This window comes from Oncorhynchus keta, chromosome 8 (assembly GCF_023373465.1).
Source record: "Oncorhynchus keta strain PuntledgeMale-10-30-2019 chromosome 8, Oket_V2, whole genome shotgun sequence".
Taxonomy (NCBI): domain Eukaryota; kingdom Metazoa; phylum Chordata; class Actinopteri; order Salmoniformes; family Salmonidae; genus Oncorhynchus; species Oncorhynchus keta.
The window spans coordinates 44,024,011-44,046,326 of record NC_068428.1 but is presented as its reverse complement, the minus strand read 5'-3'; the positions used below and the strand labels follow the sequence as shown (position 1 = coordinate 44,046,326).

At 36.8% G+C, this 22,316-nt stretch overlaps 1 protein-coding gene across 1 annotated transcript in view; it reads right to left on the bottom strand.

Annotated features, from left to right (window-relative positions):
* The window catches only part of LOC127931309 (leucine-rich repeat-containing protein 74A-like), a 30,429-nt gene that overhangs the window by 4,298 nt on the left and 3,815 nt on the right, over positions 1-22,316 (bottom strand). Inside the window, exons 4-7 of the mRNA XM_052523340.1 lie at positions 3,621-3,714; positions 3,478-3,527; positions 3,228-3,309; positions 1,697-1,782 (exon numbers count right to left, since the gene is read on the bottom strand). Of these exons, the coding sequence (XP_052379300.1) occupies positions 1,697-1,782; positions 3,228-3,309; positions 3,478-3,527; positions 3,621-3,714 (312 nt within the window). The remainder of the gene's footprint in view (positions 1-1,696; positions 1,783-3,227; positions 3,310-3,477; positions 3,528-3,620; positions 3,715-22,316) is intronic.

Here is a 22,316-nt window from a genome sequence, read left to right as displayed (position 1 = left end):
ATCTGCTCAAACACCTTTTAACTTGGTGTTATACTGTACTATCTGCTCAAACACCTTTTAACTTGGTGTTATACTGTACTATCTGCTCAAACACCTTTTAACTTGGTGTTATACTGTACTATCTGCTCAAACACCTTTTAACTTGGTGCTATACTGTACTATCTGCTCAAACACCTTTTAACTTGGTGTTATACTGTACTATCTGCTCAAACACCTTTTAACTTGGTGCTATACTATACTATCTGCTCAAACACCTTTTAACTTGGTGTTATACTGTACTATCTGCTCAAACACCTTTTAACTTGGTGCTATACTGTACTATCTGCTCAAACACCTTTTAACTTGGTGTTATACTGTACTATCTGCTCAAACACCTTTTAACTTGGTGCTATACTGTACTATCTGCTCAAACACCTTTTAACTTGAGGCTATACTGTACCATCTGCAATCCAATCACACAATGCTGGGTTGTCAATCAAAAGTAATTCTATGTAAGGTGACATACTTATTGGTTCATGAAAGAGGAAGACAACACCAAAACAGTTCTGAGATCTGGGACTTAAAAAAATACTAATTATGTCAAAATTATACAGTACATTTTTGCAGATATAACTTTATATGGTCCTCTTTTAAATTACTTATTTTTCACCCTTTTTTTTCATAAGAATGGCAATAACTGTGGTACAGACAGGTAGAGGTGCCTTAGAGCCTGGTTAAGGCCCTTAGGAGAAGCATTGCTGTTTGTCTTGTTCTATATCGATACCAAAACCTCCATGGAAGGGGTATTTCACAACAACAAAAAATACTAACTTTCCACATTTTATTGATAACTAAAAGTAGTTTATTGACTTTGGGTGTCAGAGACCAGATACATATATCAGTTTACTCATCCAGATCTAAGGTTTAGGGTTATGATATTACCTGTTACCTGATATCTATCACCTGTTACATCATATTACCTGCTAGCTGATATTACCTGTTACCTGATATCTATCACCTGTTACATCATATTACCTGCTAGCTGATATGACCTGGAGGAGAGAGGAGGGGAGGAGGATGGGAGTGGAGGGTGGATAGGGGAAGGGAGGAGATTTAGAGAGGAGGCTGGGAAAGGAGGGGAGGAGGATGGGAGAGGAGGGTGGATAGGGGAAGGGAGGAGATTTAGAGAGGAGGCTGGGAAAGGAGGGGAGGAGGATGGGAGAGGAGGGTGGATAGGGGACGAGATTTAGAGAGGAGGGTGGATAGGGGAGGGGAGGAGATTTAGAGAGGAGGATGGGAGAGGAGGGTGGATAGGGGAAGGGAGGAGATTTAGAGAGGAGGATGGGAGAGGAGGGGAGGAGGATGGGAGAGGTGGGTGGATAGGGGAGGGGAGGAGATTTAGAGAGGAGGATGGGAGAGGAGGGGAGGAGGATCGTAGGGTCGATATTGGAGGGGATTTAGAGAGGAGGATGGGAAAGGAGGGGAGGAAGATAGGAGAGGAGGGTGGATAGGGGACAAGATTTAGAGAGGAGGATGGGAGAGGAGGGGAGGAGGATCATAGGGTCGATAGGGGAGGGGATTTAGAGAGGAGGATGGGAAAGGAGGGGAGGAGGATGGGAGAGGAGGGTGGATAGGGGAGGAGATTGTGGCACAGAAGAGGAGTGGACAGTGGAGGTCAGCGTTTCTTTGACTTTTAGTCAGATAATACTAAGACTACCTTTAGTCCAGCACACAGTGTCACGGCTCCACTCATCCTCAAATGGTTCCAGCTCAGGTCCAGCATCTCCAGGCCCTCGTTATTGGCTGAGAGGAAAGAAAAACGGGCCAATCAACAAATCAGTTGGGAAAAAAAGGGAATTTACAATTGGTCCAGGCAAAAGTGACGAGATGTCATATTCATCAATTATCAGATTGAGTGCTGTTGATCAGAAGTATGGAGAGGAAACATGCACTCACAGGTGTCCCTCGGGGCCTGTAATGGGAGTAAGACTCCTAATGCATCCCAAATGGCACCCTATTCCCTATGGGCCCTGGTCAAATAGCACCCTATTCCCTATGGGCCCTGGTCAAATGTAGTACACTAAATAGTGAATAGGGTCCCAGGGCCCATAGGGAATAGGGTGCTATTTGACCAGGGCCCATAGGGAATAGGGTGCTATTTGACCAGGGCCCATAGGGAATAGGGTGCTATTTGACCAGGGCCCATAGGGAATAGGGTGCCATTTGACCAGGGCCCATAGGGAATAGGGTGCTATTTGACCAGGGCCCATAGGGAATAGGGTGCCATTTGACCAGGGCCCATAGGGAATAGGGTGCTATTTGACCAGGGCCCATAGGGAATAGGGTGCTATTTGACCAGGGCCCATAGGGAATAGGGTGCCATTTGACCAGGGCCCATAGGGAATAGGGTGCTATTTGACCAGGGCCCATAGGGAATAGGGTGCTATTTGACCAGGGCCCATAGGGAATAGGGTGCTATTTGACCAGGGCCCATAGGGAATAGGGTGCTATTTGACCAGGGCCCATAGGGAATAGGGTGCTATTTGACCAGAGCCCATAGGGAATAGGGTGCTATTTGACCAGGGCCCATAGGGAACAGGGTGCTATTTCACCAGGGCCCATAGGGAATATGGTGCTTTTCGACCAGGGCCCATAGGGAATAGGGTGCTATTTGACCAGGGCCCATAGGGAATAGGGTGCTATTTGACCAGGGCCCATAGGGAATAGGGTGCTATTTGACCAGGGCCCATAGGGAATAGGGTGCTATTTGACCAGGGCCCATAGGGAATAGGGTGCTATTTGACCAGGGCCCATAGGGAATAGGGTGCTATTTGACCAGGGCCCATAGGGAATAGGGTGCTATTTGATCAGGGCCCATAGGGAATGGGGTGCTATTTGACCAGGGCCCATAGGGAATAGGGTGCCATTTGACCAGGGCCCATAGGGAATAGGGTGCCATTTGACAGGGACACATCGACGCAGCATAGTGGAAACAAAGACTGTTCTCAGGGCAGGTTTTATCTAGATATATTGGTGGCGCGTCGTTGACAATTGTAGCATTTTAGCGAATCCTAGCCCTTTTCCAAACCTTAATCTAAATTCTCCTAACCTGCTACGTCAATTCTCTTATTAACCTGCTGCTTAAGTTATCATATAACCTGCTACGAAAAGTCACTTCTGCTCGTAAAACTGCCCTGAGAACAGTCTTGGTTTCTACTAATGCGATCCAGCCACATCCACCGTCTCACCTAGCATCTGTCCCAGGTGTTCTCCTCCCGTGTCACAGAACTGGTTGTGACTCAGGTCCAGGTCTTTCAGCCTGTAGTTGTTCTGTTGGAGGGGGAAGAGTCATAGGGTTGCACAAATCTGCTAACCCCCCCCCCCCCCCCCAAAACAGGGAATTTGTGGAAAGTTACCAGATTTCTACAGTAGCTCTTTGTATGTGTTGTTTGAAACGCCCTCCTGGTGATTCATGACAGATATAAAAACATAACTTACTGCCAGAGCGTCTGCCAACCTTTTGGCATCAGCGTCGACGAACCCATTTCCTGTTTGAGGAAAGCTTTAATGTTTACATACATGTAGACAACGATTCAACCTGTGTGTGTATACAGTAGGCCATAGATACAACTATACAGCACCTGATAGGTTGATTGATTTGACGGAGACATTGTCTAACAGCATTTTACAGATGCGTTTAGATCCTGCTGACTGGAGGTGGTTGTTGGAGAGGTTCTGGAAAAAGACACATTTCCTGTCAGCCACTACACACAGATCGGTCGATTTGGGATTGGGCCGTGGTTTGACGCATAAACCAGAGTCACTCTGTAAGAAGGTTATTATGTTTTTTTATGAAAACTGAAACTAAAATTGGAAAAAATATTTAGTCAAATAAAATCATTTGGAAAAACATTTGAAAAACTACAACTATACTTAAACAATTGTCTTTGACTGCAAAATGGGGGGGCACAAATCTAATGGGGTTTTCGACCTGATGAATCTGGCTGGTAAATGCTGCCAGTAGATGTCAATGTTTCAAATTTGTAACCACGTTTCCATCTACAGTTGTTATGCTGGTAAAGTCATACTATATATTTTACATCAGTTGTTATGCTGGTAAAGTCATACTATATATTTTACATCAGTTGTTATGCTAGTAAAGTCATACTATATATTTTACATCAGTTGTTATGCTGGTAAAGTCATACTATATATTTTACATCAGTTGTTATGCTAGTAAAGTCATACTTTCACATCAGTTGTTATGCTAGTAAAGTCATACTATATATTTTACATCAGTTGTTATGCTAGTAAAGTCATACTATATATTTCACATCAGTTGTTATGCTGGTAAAGTCATACTATATATTTTACATCAGTTGTTATGCTAGTAAAGTCATACTATATATTTTACATCAGTTGTTATGCTAGTAAAGTCATACTATATATTTTACATCAGTTGTTATGCTAGTAAAGTCATACTATATATTTTACATCAGTTGTTATGCTAGTAAAGTCATACTATATATTTTACATCAGTTGTTATGCTAGTAAAGTCATACTATATATTTTACATCAGTTGTTATGCTGGTAAAGTCATACTATATATTTTACATCAGTTGTTATGCTAGTAAAGTCATACTATATATTTTACATCAGTTGTTATGCTAGTAAAGTCATACTATATATTTTACATCAGTTGTTATGCTAGTAAAGTCATACTATATATTTTACATCAGTTGTTATGCTAGTAAAGTCATACTATATATTTCACATCAGTTGTTATGCTGGTAAAGTCATACTATATATTTTACATCAGTTGTTATGCTAGTAAAGTCATACTATATATTTTACATCAGTTGTTATGCTAGTAAAGTCATACTATATATTTTACATCAGTTGTTATGCTGGTAAAGTCATACTATATATTTTACATCAGTTGTTATGCTAGTAACGTCATACTATATATTTTACATCAGTTGTTATGCTAGTAAAGTCATACTATATATTTTACATCAGTTGTTATGCTAGTAAAGTCATACTATATATTTCACATCAGTTGTTATGCTAGTAAAGTCATACTATATATTTCACATCAGTTGTTATGCTGGTAAAGTCATACTATATATTTTACATCAGTTGTTATGCTAGTAAAGTCATACTATATATTTTACATCAGTTGTTATGCTGGTAAAGTCATACTATATATTTGACATCAGTTGTTATGCTGGTAAAGTCATACTATATATTTTACATCAGTTGTTATGCTGGTAAAGTCATACTATATATTTTACATCAGTTGTTATGCTAGTAAAGTCATACTATATATTTTACATCAGTTGTTATGCTAGTAAAGTCATACTATATATTTTACATCAGTTGTTATGCTGGTAAAGTCATACTATATATTTTACATCAGTTGTTATGCTAGTAAAGTCATACTATATATTTTACATCAGTTGTTATGCTGGTAAAGTCATACTATATATTTTACATCAGTTGTTATGCTAGTAAAGTCATACTATATATTTTACATCAGTTGTTATGCTGGTAAAGTCATACTATATATTTTACATCAGTTGTTATGCTGGTAAAGTCATACTATATATTTTACATCAGTTGTTATGCTAGTAAAGTCATACTATATATTTTACATCAGTTGTTATGCTGGTAAAGTCATACTATATATTTTACATCAGTTGTTATGCTGGTAAAGTCATACTATATATTTTACATCAGTTGTTATGCTGGTAAAGTCATACTATATATTTTACATCAGTTGTTATGCTAGTAAAGTCATACTATATATTTGACATCAGTTGTTATGCTGGTAAAGTCATACTATATATTTTACATCAGTTGTTATGCTGGTAAAGTCATACTATATATTTTACATCAGTTGTTATGCTAGTAAAGTCATACTATATATTTTACATCAGTTGTTATGCTAGTAAAGTCATACTATATATTTTACATCAGTTGTTATGCTAGTAAAGTCATACTATATATTTTACATCAGTTGTTATGCTGGTAAAGTCATACTATATATTTTACATCAGTTGTTATGCTGGTAAAGTCATACTATATATTTTACATCAGTTGTTATGCTGGTAAAGTCATACTATATATTTCACATCAGTTGTTATGCTAGTAAAGTCATACTATATATTTGACATCAGTTGTTATGCTAGTAAAGTCATACTATATATTTCACATCAGTTGTTATGCTAGTAAAGTCATACTATATATTTTACATCAGTTGTTATGCTGGTAAAGTCATACTATATATTTTACATCAGTTGTTATGCTAGTAAAGTCATACTATATATTTCACATCAGTTGTTATGCTGGTAAAGTCATACTATATATTTTACATCAGTTGTTATGCTAGTAAAGTCATACTATATATTTTACATCAGTTGTTATGCTAGTAAAGTCATACTATATATTTTACATCAGTTGTTATGCTAGTAAAGTCATACTATATATTTTACATCAGTTGTTATGCTAGTAAAGTCATACTATATATTTTACATCAGTTGTTATGCTAGTAAAGTCATACTATATATTTTACATCAGTTGTTATGCTGGTAAAGTCATACTATATATTTTACATCAGTTGTTATGCTAGTAAAGTCATACTATATATTTTACATCAGTTGTTATGCTAGTAAAGTCATACTATATATTTTACATCAGTTGTTATGCTGGTAAAGTCATACTATATATTTTACATCAGTTGTTATGCTAGTAAAGTCATACTATATATTTCACATCAGTTGTTATGCTAGTAAAGTCATACTATATATTTTACATCAGTTGTTATGCTAGTAAAGTCATACTATATATTTTACATCAGTTGTTATGCTGGTAAAGTCATACTATATATTTTACATCAGTTGTTATGCTAGTAAAGTCATACTATATATTTTACATCAGTTGTTATGCTAGTAAAGTCATACTATATATTTTACATCAGTTGTTATGCTAGTAAAGTCATACTATATATTTTACATCAGTTGTTATGCTAGTAAAGTCATACTATATATTTCACATCAGTTGTTATGCTGGTAAAGTCATACTATATATTTTACATCAGTTGTTATGCTAGTAAAGTCATACTATATATTTTACATCAGTTGTTATGCTAGTAAAGTCATACTATATATTTTACATCAGTTGTTATGCTGGTAAAGTCATACTATATATTTTACATCAGTTGTTATGCTGGTAAAGTCATACTATATATTTCACATCAGTTGTTATGCTAGTAAAGTCATACTATATATTTGACATCAGTTGTTATGCTAGTAAAGTCATACTATATATTTCACATCAGTTGTTATGCTAGTAAAGTCATACTATATATTTTACATCAGTTGTTATGCTAGTAAAGTCATACTATATATTTTACATCAGTTGTTATGCTGGTAAAGTCATACTATATATTTTACATCAGTTGTTATGCTAGTAAAGTCATACTATATATTTTACATCAGTTGTTATGCTGGTAAAGTCATACTATATATTTTACATCAGTTGTTATGCTGGTAAAGTCATACTATATATTTTACATCAGTTGTTATGCTGGTAAAGTCATACTATATATTTTACATCAGTTGTTATGCTAGTAAAGTCATACTATATATTTTACATCAGTTGTTATGCTAGTAAAGTCATACTATATATTTTACATCAGTTGTTATGCTAGTAAAGTCATACTATATATTTTACATCAGTTGTTATGCTAGTAAAGTCATACTATATATTTTACATCAGTTGTTATGCTGGTAAAGTCATACTATATATTTTACATCAGTTGTTATGCTAGTAAAGTCATACTATATATTTTACATCAGTTGTTATGCTGGTAAAGTCATACTATATATTTTACATCAGTTGTTATGCTGGTAAAGTCATACTATATATTTGACATCAGTTGTTATGCTGGTAAAGTCATACTATATATTTTACATCAGTTGTTATGCTGGTAAAGTCATACTATATATTTTACATCAGTTGTTATGCTGGTAAAGTCATACTATATATTTTACATCAGTTGTTATGCTGGTAAAGTCATACTATATATTTTACATCAGTTGTTATGCTAGTAAAGTCATACTATATATTTGACATCAGTTGTTATGCTGGTAAAGTCATACTATATATTTTACATCAGTTGTTATGCTAGTAAAGTCATACTATATATTTGACATCAGTTGTTATGCTGGTAAAGTCATACTATATATTTTACATCAGTTGTTATGCTGGTAAAGTCATACTATATATTTTACATCAGTTGTTATGCTGGTAAAGTCATACTATATATTTTACATCAGTTGTTATGCTAGTAAAGTCATACTATATATTTGACATCAGTTGTTATGCTGGTAAAGTCATACTATATATTTGACATCAGTTGTTATGCTGGTAAAGTCATACTATATATTTTACATCAGTTGTTATGCTGGTAAAGTCATACTATATATTTTACATCAGTTGTTATGCTGGTAAAGTCATACTATATATTTCACATCAGTTGTTATGCTGGTAAAGTCATACTATATATTTGACATCAGTTGTTATGCTGGTAAAGTCATACTATATATTTTACATCAGTTGTTATGCTGGTAAAGTCATACTATATATTTTACATCAGTTGTTATGCTAGTAAAGTCATACTATATATTTTACATCAGTTGTTATGCTAGTAAAGTCATACTATATATTTTACATCAGTTGTTATGCTGGTAAAGTCATACTATATATTTCACATCAGTTGTTATGCTGGTAAAGTCATACTATATATTTCACATCAGTTGTTATGCTGGTAAAGTCATACTATATATTTCACATCAGTTGTTATGCTGGTAAAGTCATACTATATATTTCACATCAGCTGTGATGGAAACAGGAAGTTTCTGTAAAATTGTAAAAAAGATAATTTATTCGTTCGACATGGTGGGATCTTTTTGTGTCTGTAAAATGAATTATGTGAGAAATGGTAGTGGAAAAGCCTTTCTGCGCAAGTATTAATATAATAACCATCATATGAAAGTAAACTTGGAGTCACGTGGTGACATGGTGTGTGGTCCTCCCGCTACGACTCCGGAAACCATGCAATTTATTACGCTACAAATTAAATAAGTTATGATTAGCTTCAAAAGGTTGGTGGAAGTGCACGGTGATCTTGATGCTCCTTTCCAATAAATATTGAGTGTCTGATCCTGGTGACATGACGATCGATTCTTGACTGCCATATGACAAAAATAAAAATATTCTCGCTCTTATCCATAATAATCTCACCATGTAGACTAGCCTACCGCCACAGCCTACCCGTATTGTACACACGAGCTGTTGGCTAGGGAGCACTTGCCAAGACCAGAGGACATTTGCCATTTAACAAATCGTTTTTTTTTGTGAAAAAATTTGAAAATATGATGGAAACGCGTTAACTTTACATTTGTATTTTGTGTGAACTATTGGATATAAAAGCGATGTCAATTTACCGTCATTACGACCAGGAATACAACTTTCCCCACGCAGATCTTTTGTTCAGACCTTCCACCCTGGACATGCGATCTTATCCCAGAGGCCGACCGACCCAAAACAGTGTGGTCGCTGCAGGAGAAGCTGACGGAGCGGCCTAAGGGTCAGACTCAGAAGGCGAGCACACCATCCACCGCTTCCGAGTATATTACTCGCCAATGTCCAATCTCTAGATAACAAGGTGGACGAAATTAAGGCATGAGTTGTCTTCCAGAAAGACATCAGAGACTGTAACATTCTCTGTTTCACTGAAACATGGCTCATTCGGAATATGTTGTCAGATTCGGTACAGCCACCCGCTTTCAACACGCATCGTGCCGACAGAAACAAATATCTCCCTGGTAAGAAGAAGGGTGGGGTGTATGCCTTATGATTAACAACTCATGGTGTAATCAAAACATACAGGAACTCAAGTCCTTTTGTTCACCTGACCTAGAATTCCTTACAACCGCATTATCTTCTAAGAGAATTCTCATCAATAATAGTCACAGCCGTGTAGACCCCCCCGCAAGCAGATACCTCGTCGGCCCTGATATAACTTCACTGGACTATATGTAAACTGGAAACCACATATCCTGAGGCTGTATTTATTGTAGGTGGGGATTTTAACAAAGCTAACCTGCGAACAAGACTTCCTAAATTCTATCAGCATATCGAATGCATGACACGAGCTGGTAGCATTCTGGATCATTGCTACTAGAACTTCTGCGATGCATACAAAGCCCTCCCCCGCCCTGCCTTCGGAAAATCTGACCATGACTCCATTTTGTTGCTCCCAGCCTATACACAGAAACCAAAACAGGAAACGCCCATGCTCAGGTCAATACAACGCTGTTCTGACCAATCGGATTCCATGCTTCAAGATTGCTTCGATCACGTGGACTGGGATATGTTCCGGATAGCCTCAGACAACAACATTGATGAATAAGCTGACTCGGTGAGCGAGTTTATTAGCAAGTGCATCGGAGATGTCGTACCCACTGTGACTATTAAATCCTTCCCCAACCAGAAACCGTGGATTGAGGGCAGCATTCGTGTAAAACTGAAAGTGCGAAACATCGCTTTTAATCATGGCAAGGTGACCGGAAACATGACCGAATACAAACAGTGTAGCTATTACCTCTGCAAGGCAATCAAACAAGCAAAGCATCAGTATAGAGACAAAGCAGAGTCGCAATTCAATGGATCAAACACGAGACGTATGTGGCAGGGTCTACAGTCAATCACGGATTACAAACAGAAAACCAGCCTCGTTGCGGACATTTACATCTTGCTCCCAGAAAAATTAAACTTCTTTGCTCGAGGACAATACGGTGCCATTTACATGGCCCGCTAACAAAGCCTGTGGGCTCTACTTCTCCGTGGCAAACATAAGTAAAACATTTAAACGTGGTAACCCTCACAAGGCTGCTGGCCCAGATGGCATCCCTAGCTGCGTCCTCAGAACATGCGCAGACCAGCTGGCTGGTGTGTTTACGGACATATTCAATCAATCCCTGTCCCAGTCTGTTGTCCCCACATGTTTCAAGATGGCCACCATTCTTCCTGTTCCCAAGAAAGCTTAGGTAACTGAACTAAATGACTGCCGTCCCATTGCAATGACTTCTGTCACCATGAAGTGCTTTGAGAGACTAGTCTAACACCATAGTAACTACAAACTCGTCATTAAGCTCGAGACCCTGGGTCTCGACCCCGCCCTGTGCAACTGGGTCCTGGACTTTCTGACGGGCCGCCTCCAGGTGGTGAAGGTAGGAAACAACATCTCCACCCCGCTGATCCTCAACACTGGGGCCCCACAAGGGTGCGTTCTCAGCCCTCTTACTGCATAGTCGGAAGTAGAATCACAAACATTTTGCTACACTCGCATTAATATCTGCTAAACGTGTGTATGACACAACAGTGTTAGGCCTGATCACTGACAACGATGAGACAGCCTATAGGGAGGAGGTCAGAGACCTGACCATGTGATGCAAGGACAACAACCTCCTATCCCTCAACGTGGTCAAAACTAAGGAGATGATTGTGGACGACAGGAAAAAGACGACCAAGCACACCCCCATTCTCATGGATGGGGCTGCAGTGGAGCAGGTTGAAAGCTTCAAGTTCCTTGGCGTCCAGATCAACAGCAAACTAACATGGTCCAAGCTATAGGTCTACAGCACATTAATAAATAGTACTGCAGTACCCCTGCTATAGGTCTACAACATTAATAAATAGTACTACAGTACCCCTGCTATAGGTCTACAACACATTAATAAATAGTACTGAAATAGCCCTGCTATAGGTCTACAACACATTAATAAATAGTACTGAAATACCCCTGCTATAGGTCTACAACACATTAATAAATAGTACTGAAATACCCCTGCTATAGGTCTACAACATTAATAAATAGTACTACAGTACCCCTGCTATAGGTCTACAACATTAATAAATAGTACTGAAATACCCCTGCTATAGGTCTACAACACATTAATAAATAGTACTGAAATAGCCCTGCTATAGGTCTACAACATTAATAAATAGTACTGCAGTACCCCTGCTATAGGTCTACAATACATTAATAAATAGTACTGAAATAGCCCTGCTATAGGTCTACAACATTAATAAATAGTACTGCAGTACCCCTGCTATAGGTCTACAATACATTAATAAATAATACTGCAGTACCCCTGCTATAGGACTACAACATTAATAAATAGTACTGAAATACCCCTGCTATAGGTCTACAGCACATTAATAAATAGTACTGAAATACCCCTGCTATAGGTCTACAATACATTAATAAATAGTACTGAAATAGCCCTGCTATAGGTCTACAACATTAATAAATAGTACTGCAGTACCCCTGCTATAGGTCTACAACACATTAATAAATAGTACTGAAATAGCCCTGCTATAGGTCTACAATACATTAATAAATAGTACTGAAATAGCCCTGCTATAGGTCTACAATACATTAATAAATAGTACTGCAGTACCCCTGCTATAGGTCTACAACATTAATAAATAGTACTGAAATAGCCCTGCTATAGGTCTACAACATTAATAAATAGTACTGAAATAGCCCTGCTATAGGTCTACAACACATTAATAAATAGTACTACAGTACCCCTGCTATAGGTCTACAACACATTAATAAATAGTACTGCAGTACCCCTGCTATAGGTCTACAATACATTAATAAATAGTACTACAGTACCCCTGCTATAGGTCTACAATACATTAATAAATAGTACTGCAGTACCCTGCTATAGGTCTACAACATTAATAAATAGTACTGCAGTACCCCTGCTATAGGTCTACAACATTAATAAATAATACTGCAGTACCCCTGCTATAGGTCTACAATACATTAATAAATAGTACTGCAGTACCCTGCTATAGGTCTACAAACCATTAATAAATAGTACTGCAGTACCCCTGCTATAGGTCTACAACATTAATAAATAGTACTGCAGTACCCCTGCTATAGGTCTACAATACATTAATAAATAGTACTGCAGTACCCCTGCTATAGGTCTACAACATTAATAAATAGTACTGCAGTACCCCTGCTATAGGTCTACAACATTAATAAATAGTACTGCAGTACCCCTGCTATAGGTCTACAACATTAATAAATAGTACTGCAGTACCCCTGCTATAGGTCTACAACATTAATAAATAGTACTGCAGTACCCCTGCTATAGGTCTACAACATTAATAAATAGTACTGCAGTACCCCTGCTATAGGTCTACAACATTAATAAATAGTACTACAGTACCCCTGCTATAGGTCTACAATACATTAATAAATAGTACTGCAGTACCCCTGCTATAGGTCTACAACATTAATAAATAGTACTGCAGTACCCCTGCTATAGGTCTACAATACATTAATAAATAGTACTACAGTACCCCTGCTATAGGTCTACAATACATTAATAAATAGTACTGCAGTACCCTGCTATAGGTCTACAACATTAATAAATAGTACTGCAGTACCCCTGCTATAGGTCTACAACATTAATAAATAATACTGCAGTACCCCTGCTATAGGTCTACAATACATTAATAAATAGTACTGCAGTACCCCTGCTATAGGTCTACAACATTAATAAATAGTACTGCAGTACCCCTGCTATAGGTCTACAACATTAATAAATAGTACTGCAGTACCCCTGCTATAGGTCTACAACACATTAATAAATAGTACTGCAGTACCCCTGCTATAGGTCTACAACATTAATAAATAGTACTGCAGTACCCCTGCTATAGGTCTACAACACATTAATAAATAGTACTGCAGTACCCCTGCTATAGGTCTACAAAACATTAATAAATAGTACTGCAGTACCCCTGCTATAGGTCTACAACATTAATAAATAGTACTGCAGTACCCTGCTATAGGTCTACAACATTAATAAATAATACTGCAGTACCCCTGCTATAGGTCTACAACATTAATAAATAGTACTGCAGTACCCTGCTATAGGTCTACAACATTAATAAATAGTACTGCAGTACCCCTGCTATAGGTCTACAACATTAATAAATAATACTGCAGTACCCCTGCTATAGGTCTACAACATTAATAAATAGTACTGCAGTACCCCTGCTATAGGTCTACAGCACATTAATAAATAGTACTACAGTACCCCTGCTATAGGTCTACAATACATTAATAAATAGTACTGCAGTACCCCTGCTATAGGTCTACAACACATTAATAAATAGTACTGAAATAACACTGCTATAGGTCTACAACATTAATAAATAGTACTGCAGTACCCCTGCTATAGGTCTACAGCACATTAATAAATAGTACTGAAATAACCCTGCTATAGGTCTACAACATTAATAAATAGTACTGCAGTACCCCTGCTATAGGTCTACAGCACATTAATAAATAGTACTGAAATACCCTGCTATAGGTCTACAACACATTAATAGTATAAACACATGAATAAATAGTACTGAAATACCCCTGCTATAGGTCTACAACACATTAATAAATAGTACTGAAATACCCCTGCTATAGGTCTACAACATTAATAAATAGTACTGCAGTACCCCTGCTATAGGTCTACAATACATTAATAAATAGTACTGCAGTACCCCTGCTATAGGTCTACAGCACATTAATAAATAGTACTGAAATACCCCTGCTATAGGTCTACAACACATTAATAAATAGTACTGAAATACCCCTGCTATAGGTCTACAACATTAATAAATAGTACTGAAATACCCCTGCTATAGGTCTACAACACATTAATAAATAGTACTGCAGTACCCCTGCTATAGGTCTACAACACATTAATAAATAGTACTGAAATACCCCTGCTATAGGTCTACAAAACATTAATAAATAGTACTGCAGTACCCCTGCTATAGGTCTACAACACATTAATAAATAGTACTGCAGTACCCCTGCTATAGGTCTACAACATTAATAAATAGTACTGCAGTACCCCTGCTATAGGTCTACAACACATTAATAAATAGTACTGCAGTACCCCTGCTATAGGTCTACAGCACATTAATAAATAGTACTGAAATACCCCTGCTATAGGTCTACAACACATTAATAAATAGTACTGAAATACCCCTGCTATAGGTCTACAACACATTAATAAATAGTACTGCAGTACCCCTGCTATAGGTCTACAACACATTAATAAATAGTACTGAAATACCCCTGCTATAGGTCTACAAAACATTAATAAATAGTACTGCAGTACCCCTGCTATAGGTCTACAACACATTAATAAATAGTACTGCAGTACCCCTGCTATAGGTCTACAACATTAATAAATAGTACTGCAGTACCCCTGCTATAGGTCTACAACATTAATAAATAGTACTGCAGTACCCCTGCTATAGGTCTACAGCACATTAATAAATAGTACTGCAGTACCCCTGCTATAGGTCTACAACATTAATAAATAGTACTGCAGTACCCCTGCTATAGGTCTACAACATTAATAAATAGTACTGCAGTACCCCTGCTATAGGTCTACAACACATTAATAAATAGTACTGCAGTACCCCTGCTATAGGTCTACAACATTAATAAATAGTACTGCAGTACCCCTGCTATAGGTCTACAACATTAATAAATAGTACTGCAGTACCCCTGCTATAGGTCTACAGCACATTAATAAATAGTACTGCAGTACCCCTGCTATAGGTCTACAACATTAATAAATAGTACTGCAGTACCCTGCTATAGGTCTACAACATTAATAAATAGTACTGCAGTACCCCTGCTATAGGTCTACAACACATTAATAAATAGTACTGAAATACCCCTGCTATAGGTCTACAACACATTAATAAATAGTACTGCAGTACCCCTGCTATAGGTCTACAACATTAATAAATAGTACTGAAATACCCCTGCTATAGGTCTACAACATTAATAAATAGTACTACAGTACCCCTGCTATAGGTCTACAATACATTAATAAATAGTACTGCAGTACCCCTGCTATAGGTCTACAACATTAATAAATAGTACTGCAGTACCCTGCTATAGGTCTACAACATTAATAAATAATACTGCAGTACCCCTGCTATAGGTCTACAACATTAATAAATAGTACTGCAGTACCCCTGCTATAGGTCTACAACACATTAATAAATAGTACTGCAGTACCCCTGCTATAGGTCTACAACATTAATAAATAATACTGCAGTACCCCTGCTATAGGTCTACAACATTAATAAATAGTACTGCAGTACCCCTGCTATAGGTCTACAACATTAATAAATAATACTGCAGTACCCTGCTATAGGTCTACAACATTAATAAATAGTACTGCAGTACCCCTGCTATAGGTCTACAACATTAATAAATAGTACTGCAGTACCCCCGCTATAGGTCTACAACATTAATAAATAGTACTGCAGTACCCCTGCTATAGGTCTACAACATTAATAAATAGTACTACAGTACCCCTGCTATAGGTCTACAACACATTAATAAATAGTACTACAGTACCCCTGCTATAGGTCTACAACATTAATAAATAGTACTGCAGTACCCCTGCTATAGGTCTACAACACATTAATAAATAGTACTGAAATACCCCTGCTATAGGTCTACAACACATTAATAAATAGTACTGAAATACCCCTGCTATAGGTCTACAATACATTAATAAATAGTACTGCAGTACCCCTGCTATAGGTCTACAACATTAATAAATAGTACTGCAGTACCCCTGCTATAGGTCTACAACATTAATAAATAGTACTACAGTACCCCTGCTATAGGTCTACAACACATTAATAAATAGTACTGCAGTACCCCTGCTATAGGTCTACAACATTAATAAATAGTACTGCAGTACCCCTGCTATAGGTCTACAACATTAATAAATAATACTGAAATACCCCTGCTATAGGTCTACAATACATTAATAAATAGTACTGCAGTACCCCTGCTATAGGTCTACAACATTAATAAATAGTACTGCAGTACCCCTGCTATAGGTCTACAACATTAATAAATAGTACTACAGTACCCCTGCTATAGGTCTACAACATTAATAAATAGTACTGCAGTACCCCTGCTATAGGTCTACAACATTAATAAATAGTACTGCAGTACCCCTGCTATAGGTCTACAACATTAATAAATAGTACTACAGTACCCCTGCTATAGGTCTACAATACATTAATAAATAGTACTGCAGTACCCCTGCTATAGGTCTACAACATTAATAAATAGTACTGCAGTACCCCTGCTATAGGTCTACAACATTAATAAATAATACTGCAGTACCCCTGCTATAGGTCTACAACATTAATAAATAGTACTGCAGTACCCTGCTATAGGTCTACAACATTAATAAATAGTACTGCAGTACCCCTGCTATAGGTCTACAACATTAATAAATAATACTGCAGTACCCCTGCTATAGGTCTACAACATTAATAAATAGTACTGCAGTACCCCTGCTATAGGTCTACAGCACATTAATAAATAGTACTACAGTACCCCTGCTATAGGTCTACAATACATTAATAAATAGTACTGCAGTACCCCTGCTATAGGTCTACAACACATTAATAAATAGTACTGAAATAACACTGCTATAGGTCTACAACATTAATAAATAGTACTGCAGTACCCCTGCTATAGGTCTACAGCACATTAATAAATAGTACTGCAATACCCCTGCTATAGGTCTACAACATTAATAAATAGTACTGCAGTACCCCTGCTATAGGTCTACAACACATTAATAAATAGTACTGAAATAGCCCTGCTATAGGTCTACAACACATTAATAAATAGTACTGAAATACCCCTGCTATAGGTCTACAACACATTAATAAATAGTACTGAAATACCCCTGCTATAGGTCTACAATACATTAATAAATAGTACTGCAGTACCCCTGCTATAGGTCTACAATACATTAATAAATAGTACTGCAGTACCCCTGCTATAGGTCTACAACACATTAATAAATAGTACTGAAATACCCCTGCTATAGGTCTACAACACATTAATAAATAGTACTGAAATACCCCTGCTATAGGTCTACAACACATTAATAAATAGTACTGAAATACCCCTGCTATAGGTCTACAACACATTAATAAATAGTACTGCAGTACCCCTGCTATAGGTCTACAACACATTAATAAATAGTACTGAAATACCCCTGCTATAGGTCTACAAAACATTAATAAATAGTACTGCAGTACCCCTGCTATAGGTCTACAACACATTAATAAATAGTACTGCAGTACCCCTGCTATAGGTCTACAGCACATTAATAAATAGTACTGCAGTACCCCTGCTATAGGTCTACAGCACATTAATAAATAGTACTGCAGTACCCCTGCTATAGGTCTACAACACATTAATAAATAGTACTGAAATACCCCTGCTATAGGTCTACAACACATTAATAAATAGTACTGAAATACCCCTGCTATAGGTCTACAACACATTAATAAATAGTACTGCAGTACCCTGCTATAGGTCTACAACACATTAATAAATAGTACTGAAATACCCCTGCTATAGGTCTACAAAACATTAATAAATAGTACTGCAGTACCCCTGCTATAGGTCTACAACACATTAATAAATAGTACTGCAGTACCCCTGCTATAGGTCTACAACATTAATAAATAGTACTGCAGTACCCTGCTATAGGTCTACAACATTAATAAATAGTACTGCAGTACCCCTGCTATAGGTCTACAGCACATTAATAAATAGTACTGCAGTACCCTGCTATAGGTCTACAACATTAATAAATAGTACTGCAGTACCCCTGCTATAGGTCTACAACATTAATAAATAGTACTACAGTACCCCTGCTATAGGTCTACAGCACATTAATAAATAGTACTGCAGTACCCCTGCTATAGGTCTACAACATTAATAAATAGTACTAAATACCCCTGCTATAGGTCTACAACATTAATAAATAGTACTGCAGTACCCCTGCTATAGGTCTACAGCACATTAATAAATAGTACTGCAGTACCCCTGCTATAGGTCTACAACATTAATAAATAGTACTGCAGTACCCCTGCTATAGGTCTACAACATTAATAAATAGTACTGCAGTACCCCTGCTATAGGTCTACAACACATTAATAAATAGTACTGAAATACCCCTGCTATAGGTCTACAACACATTAATAAATAGTACTGCAGTACCCCTGCTATAGGTCTACAACATTAATAAATAGTACTGAAATACCCCTGCTATAGGTCTACAACATTAATAAATAGTACTACAGTACCCCTGCTATAGGTCTACAATACATTAATAAATAGTACTGCAGTACCCCTGCTATAGGTCTACAACATTAATAAATAGTACTGCAGTACCCCTGCTATAGGTCTACAACATTAATAAATAATACTGCAGTACCCCTGCTATAGGTCTACAACATTAATAAATAGTACTGCAGTACCCCTGCTATAGGTCTACAACACATTAATAAATAGTACTGCAGTACCCCTGCTATAGGTCTACAACATTAATAAATAGTACTGCAGTACCCCTGCTATAGGTCTACAACATTAATAAATAGTACTGCAGTACCCCTGCTATAGGTCTACAACATTAATAAATAGTACTGCAGTACCCCTGCTATAGGTCTACAACATTAATAAATAGTACTGCAGTACCCCTGCTATAGGTCTACAACATTAATAAATAGTACTGCAGTACCCCTGCTATAGGTCTACAACATTAATAAATAGTACTGCAGTACCCCTGCTATAGGTCTACAACATTAATAAATAGTACTGCAGTACCCTGCTATAGGTCTACAACACATTAATAAATAGTACTGAAATACCCCTGCTATAGGTCTACAACATTAATAAATAGTACTGAAATACCCCTGCTATAGGTCTACAACACATTAATAAATAGTACTGAAATACCCCTGCTATAGGTCTACAACACATTAATAAATAGTACTGAAATACCCCTGCTATAGGTCTACAACATTAATAAATAGTACTGCAGTACCCCTGCTATAGGTCTACAACATTAATAAATAGTACTGCAGTACCCCTGCTATAGGTCTACAACACATTAATAAATAGTACTGCAGTACCCCTGCTATAGGTCTACAACACATTAATAAATAGTACTGCAGTACCCCTGCTATAGGTCTACAACACATTAATAAATAGTACTGCAGTACCCCTGCTATAGGTCTACAACATTAATAAATAGTACTGCAGTACCCCTGCTATAGGTCTACAACATTAATAAATAGTACTGCAGTACCCCTGCTATAGGTCTACAACATTAATAAATAGTACTGCAGTACCCCTGCTATAGGTCTACAATACATTAATAAATAGTACTGAAATACCCCTGCTATAGGTCTACAACACATTAATAAATAGTACTGCAGTACCCCTGCTATAGGTCTACAACACATTAATAAATAGTACTGCAGTACCCCTGCTATAGGTCTACAACACATTAATAAATAGTACTGAAATACCCCTGCTATAGGTCTACAACACATTAATAAATAGTACTGCAGTACCCCTGCTATAGGTCTACAACACATTAATAAATAGTACTGCAGTACCCCTGCTATAGGTCTACAACATTAATAAATAGTACTGAAATACCCCTGCTATAGGTCTACAACATTAATAAATAGTACTGAAATACCCCTGCTATAGGTCTACAACACATTAATAAATAGTACTGAAATACCCCTGCTATAGGTCTACAACACATTAATAAATAGTACTGAAATACCCCTGCTATAGGTCTACAACACATTAATAAATAGTACTGAAATACCCCTGCTATAGGTCTACAACACATTAATAAATAGTACTGAAATACCCCTGCTATAGGTCTACAACACATTAATAAATAGTACTGAAATACCCCTGCTATAGGTCTACAACACATTAATAAATAGTACTGAAATACCCCTGCTATAGGTCTACAACACATTAATAAATAGTACTGCAGTACCCCTGCTATAGGTCTACAACACATTAATAAATAGTACTGAAATACCCCTGCTATAGGTCTACAACACATTAATAAATAGTACTGAAATACCCCTGCTATAGGTCTACAACACATTAATAAATAGTACTGAAATACCCCTGCTATAGGTCTACAACACATTAATAAATAGTACTGCAGTACCCCTGCTATAGGTCTACAACATTAATAAATAGTACTGCAGTACCCCTGCTATAGGTCTACAACACATTAATAAATAGTACTGAAATACCCCTGCTATAGGTCTACAACACATTAATAAATAGTACTGCAGTACCCCTGCTATAGGTCTACAGCACATTAATAAATAGTACTGAAATAACCCTGCTATAGGTCTACAACACATTAATAAATAGTACTGAAATAACCCTGCTATAGGTCTACAACACATTAATAAATAGTACTACAGTACCCCTGCTATAGGTCTACAGCACATTAATAAATAGTACTGAAATAACCCTGCTATAGGTCTACAGCACATTAATAAATAGTACTGCAGTACCCCTGCTATAGGTCTACAACATTAATAAATAGTACTGCAGTACCCCTGCTATAGGTCTACAACATTAATAAATAGTACTGCAGTACCCCTGCTATAGGTCTACAACACATTAATAAATAGTACTGCAGTACCCCTGCTATAGGTCTACAACATCAAGAAATAGTACTGCAGTACCCTGCTATAGGTCTACAATACATTAATAAATAGTACTGCAGTACCCCTGCTATAGGTCTACAACATTAATAAATAGTACTGCAGTACCCCTGCTATAGGTCTACAACATTAATAAATAGTACTGCAGTACCCCTGCTATAGGTCTACAACATTAATAAATAGTACTGAAATACCCCTGCTATAGGTCTACAATACATTAATAAATAGTACTGCAGTACCCCTGCTATAGGTCTACAACATTAATAAATAGTACTGCAGTACCCCTGCTATAGGTCTACAACACATTAATAAATAGTACTGCAGTACCCCTGCTATAGGTCTACAACATTAATAAATAGTACTGCAGTACCCCTGCTATAGGTCTACAACATTAATAAATAGTACTGCAGTACCCCTGCTATAGGTCTACAACATTAATAAATAGTACTGCAGTACCCCTGCTATAGGTCTACAATACATTAATAAATAGTACTGCAGTACCCCTGCTATAGGTCTACAACATTAATAAATAGTACTGAAATACCCCTGCTATAGGTCTACAACACATTAATAAATAGTACTGAAATACCCCTGCTATAGGTCTACAACATTAATAA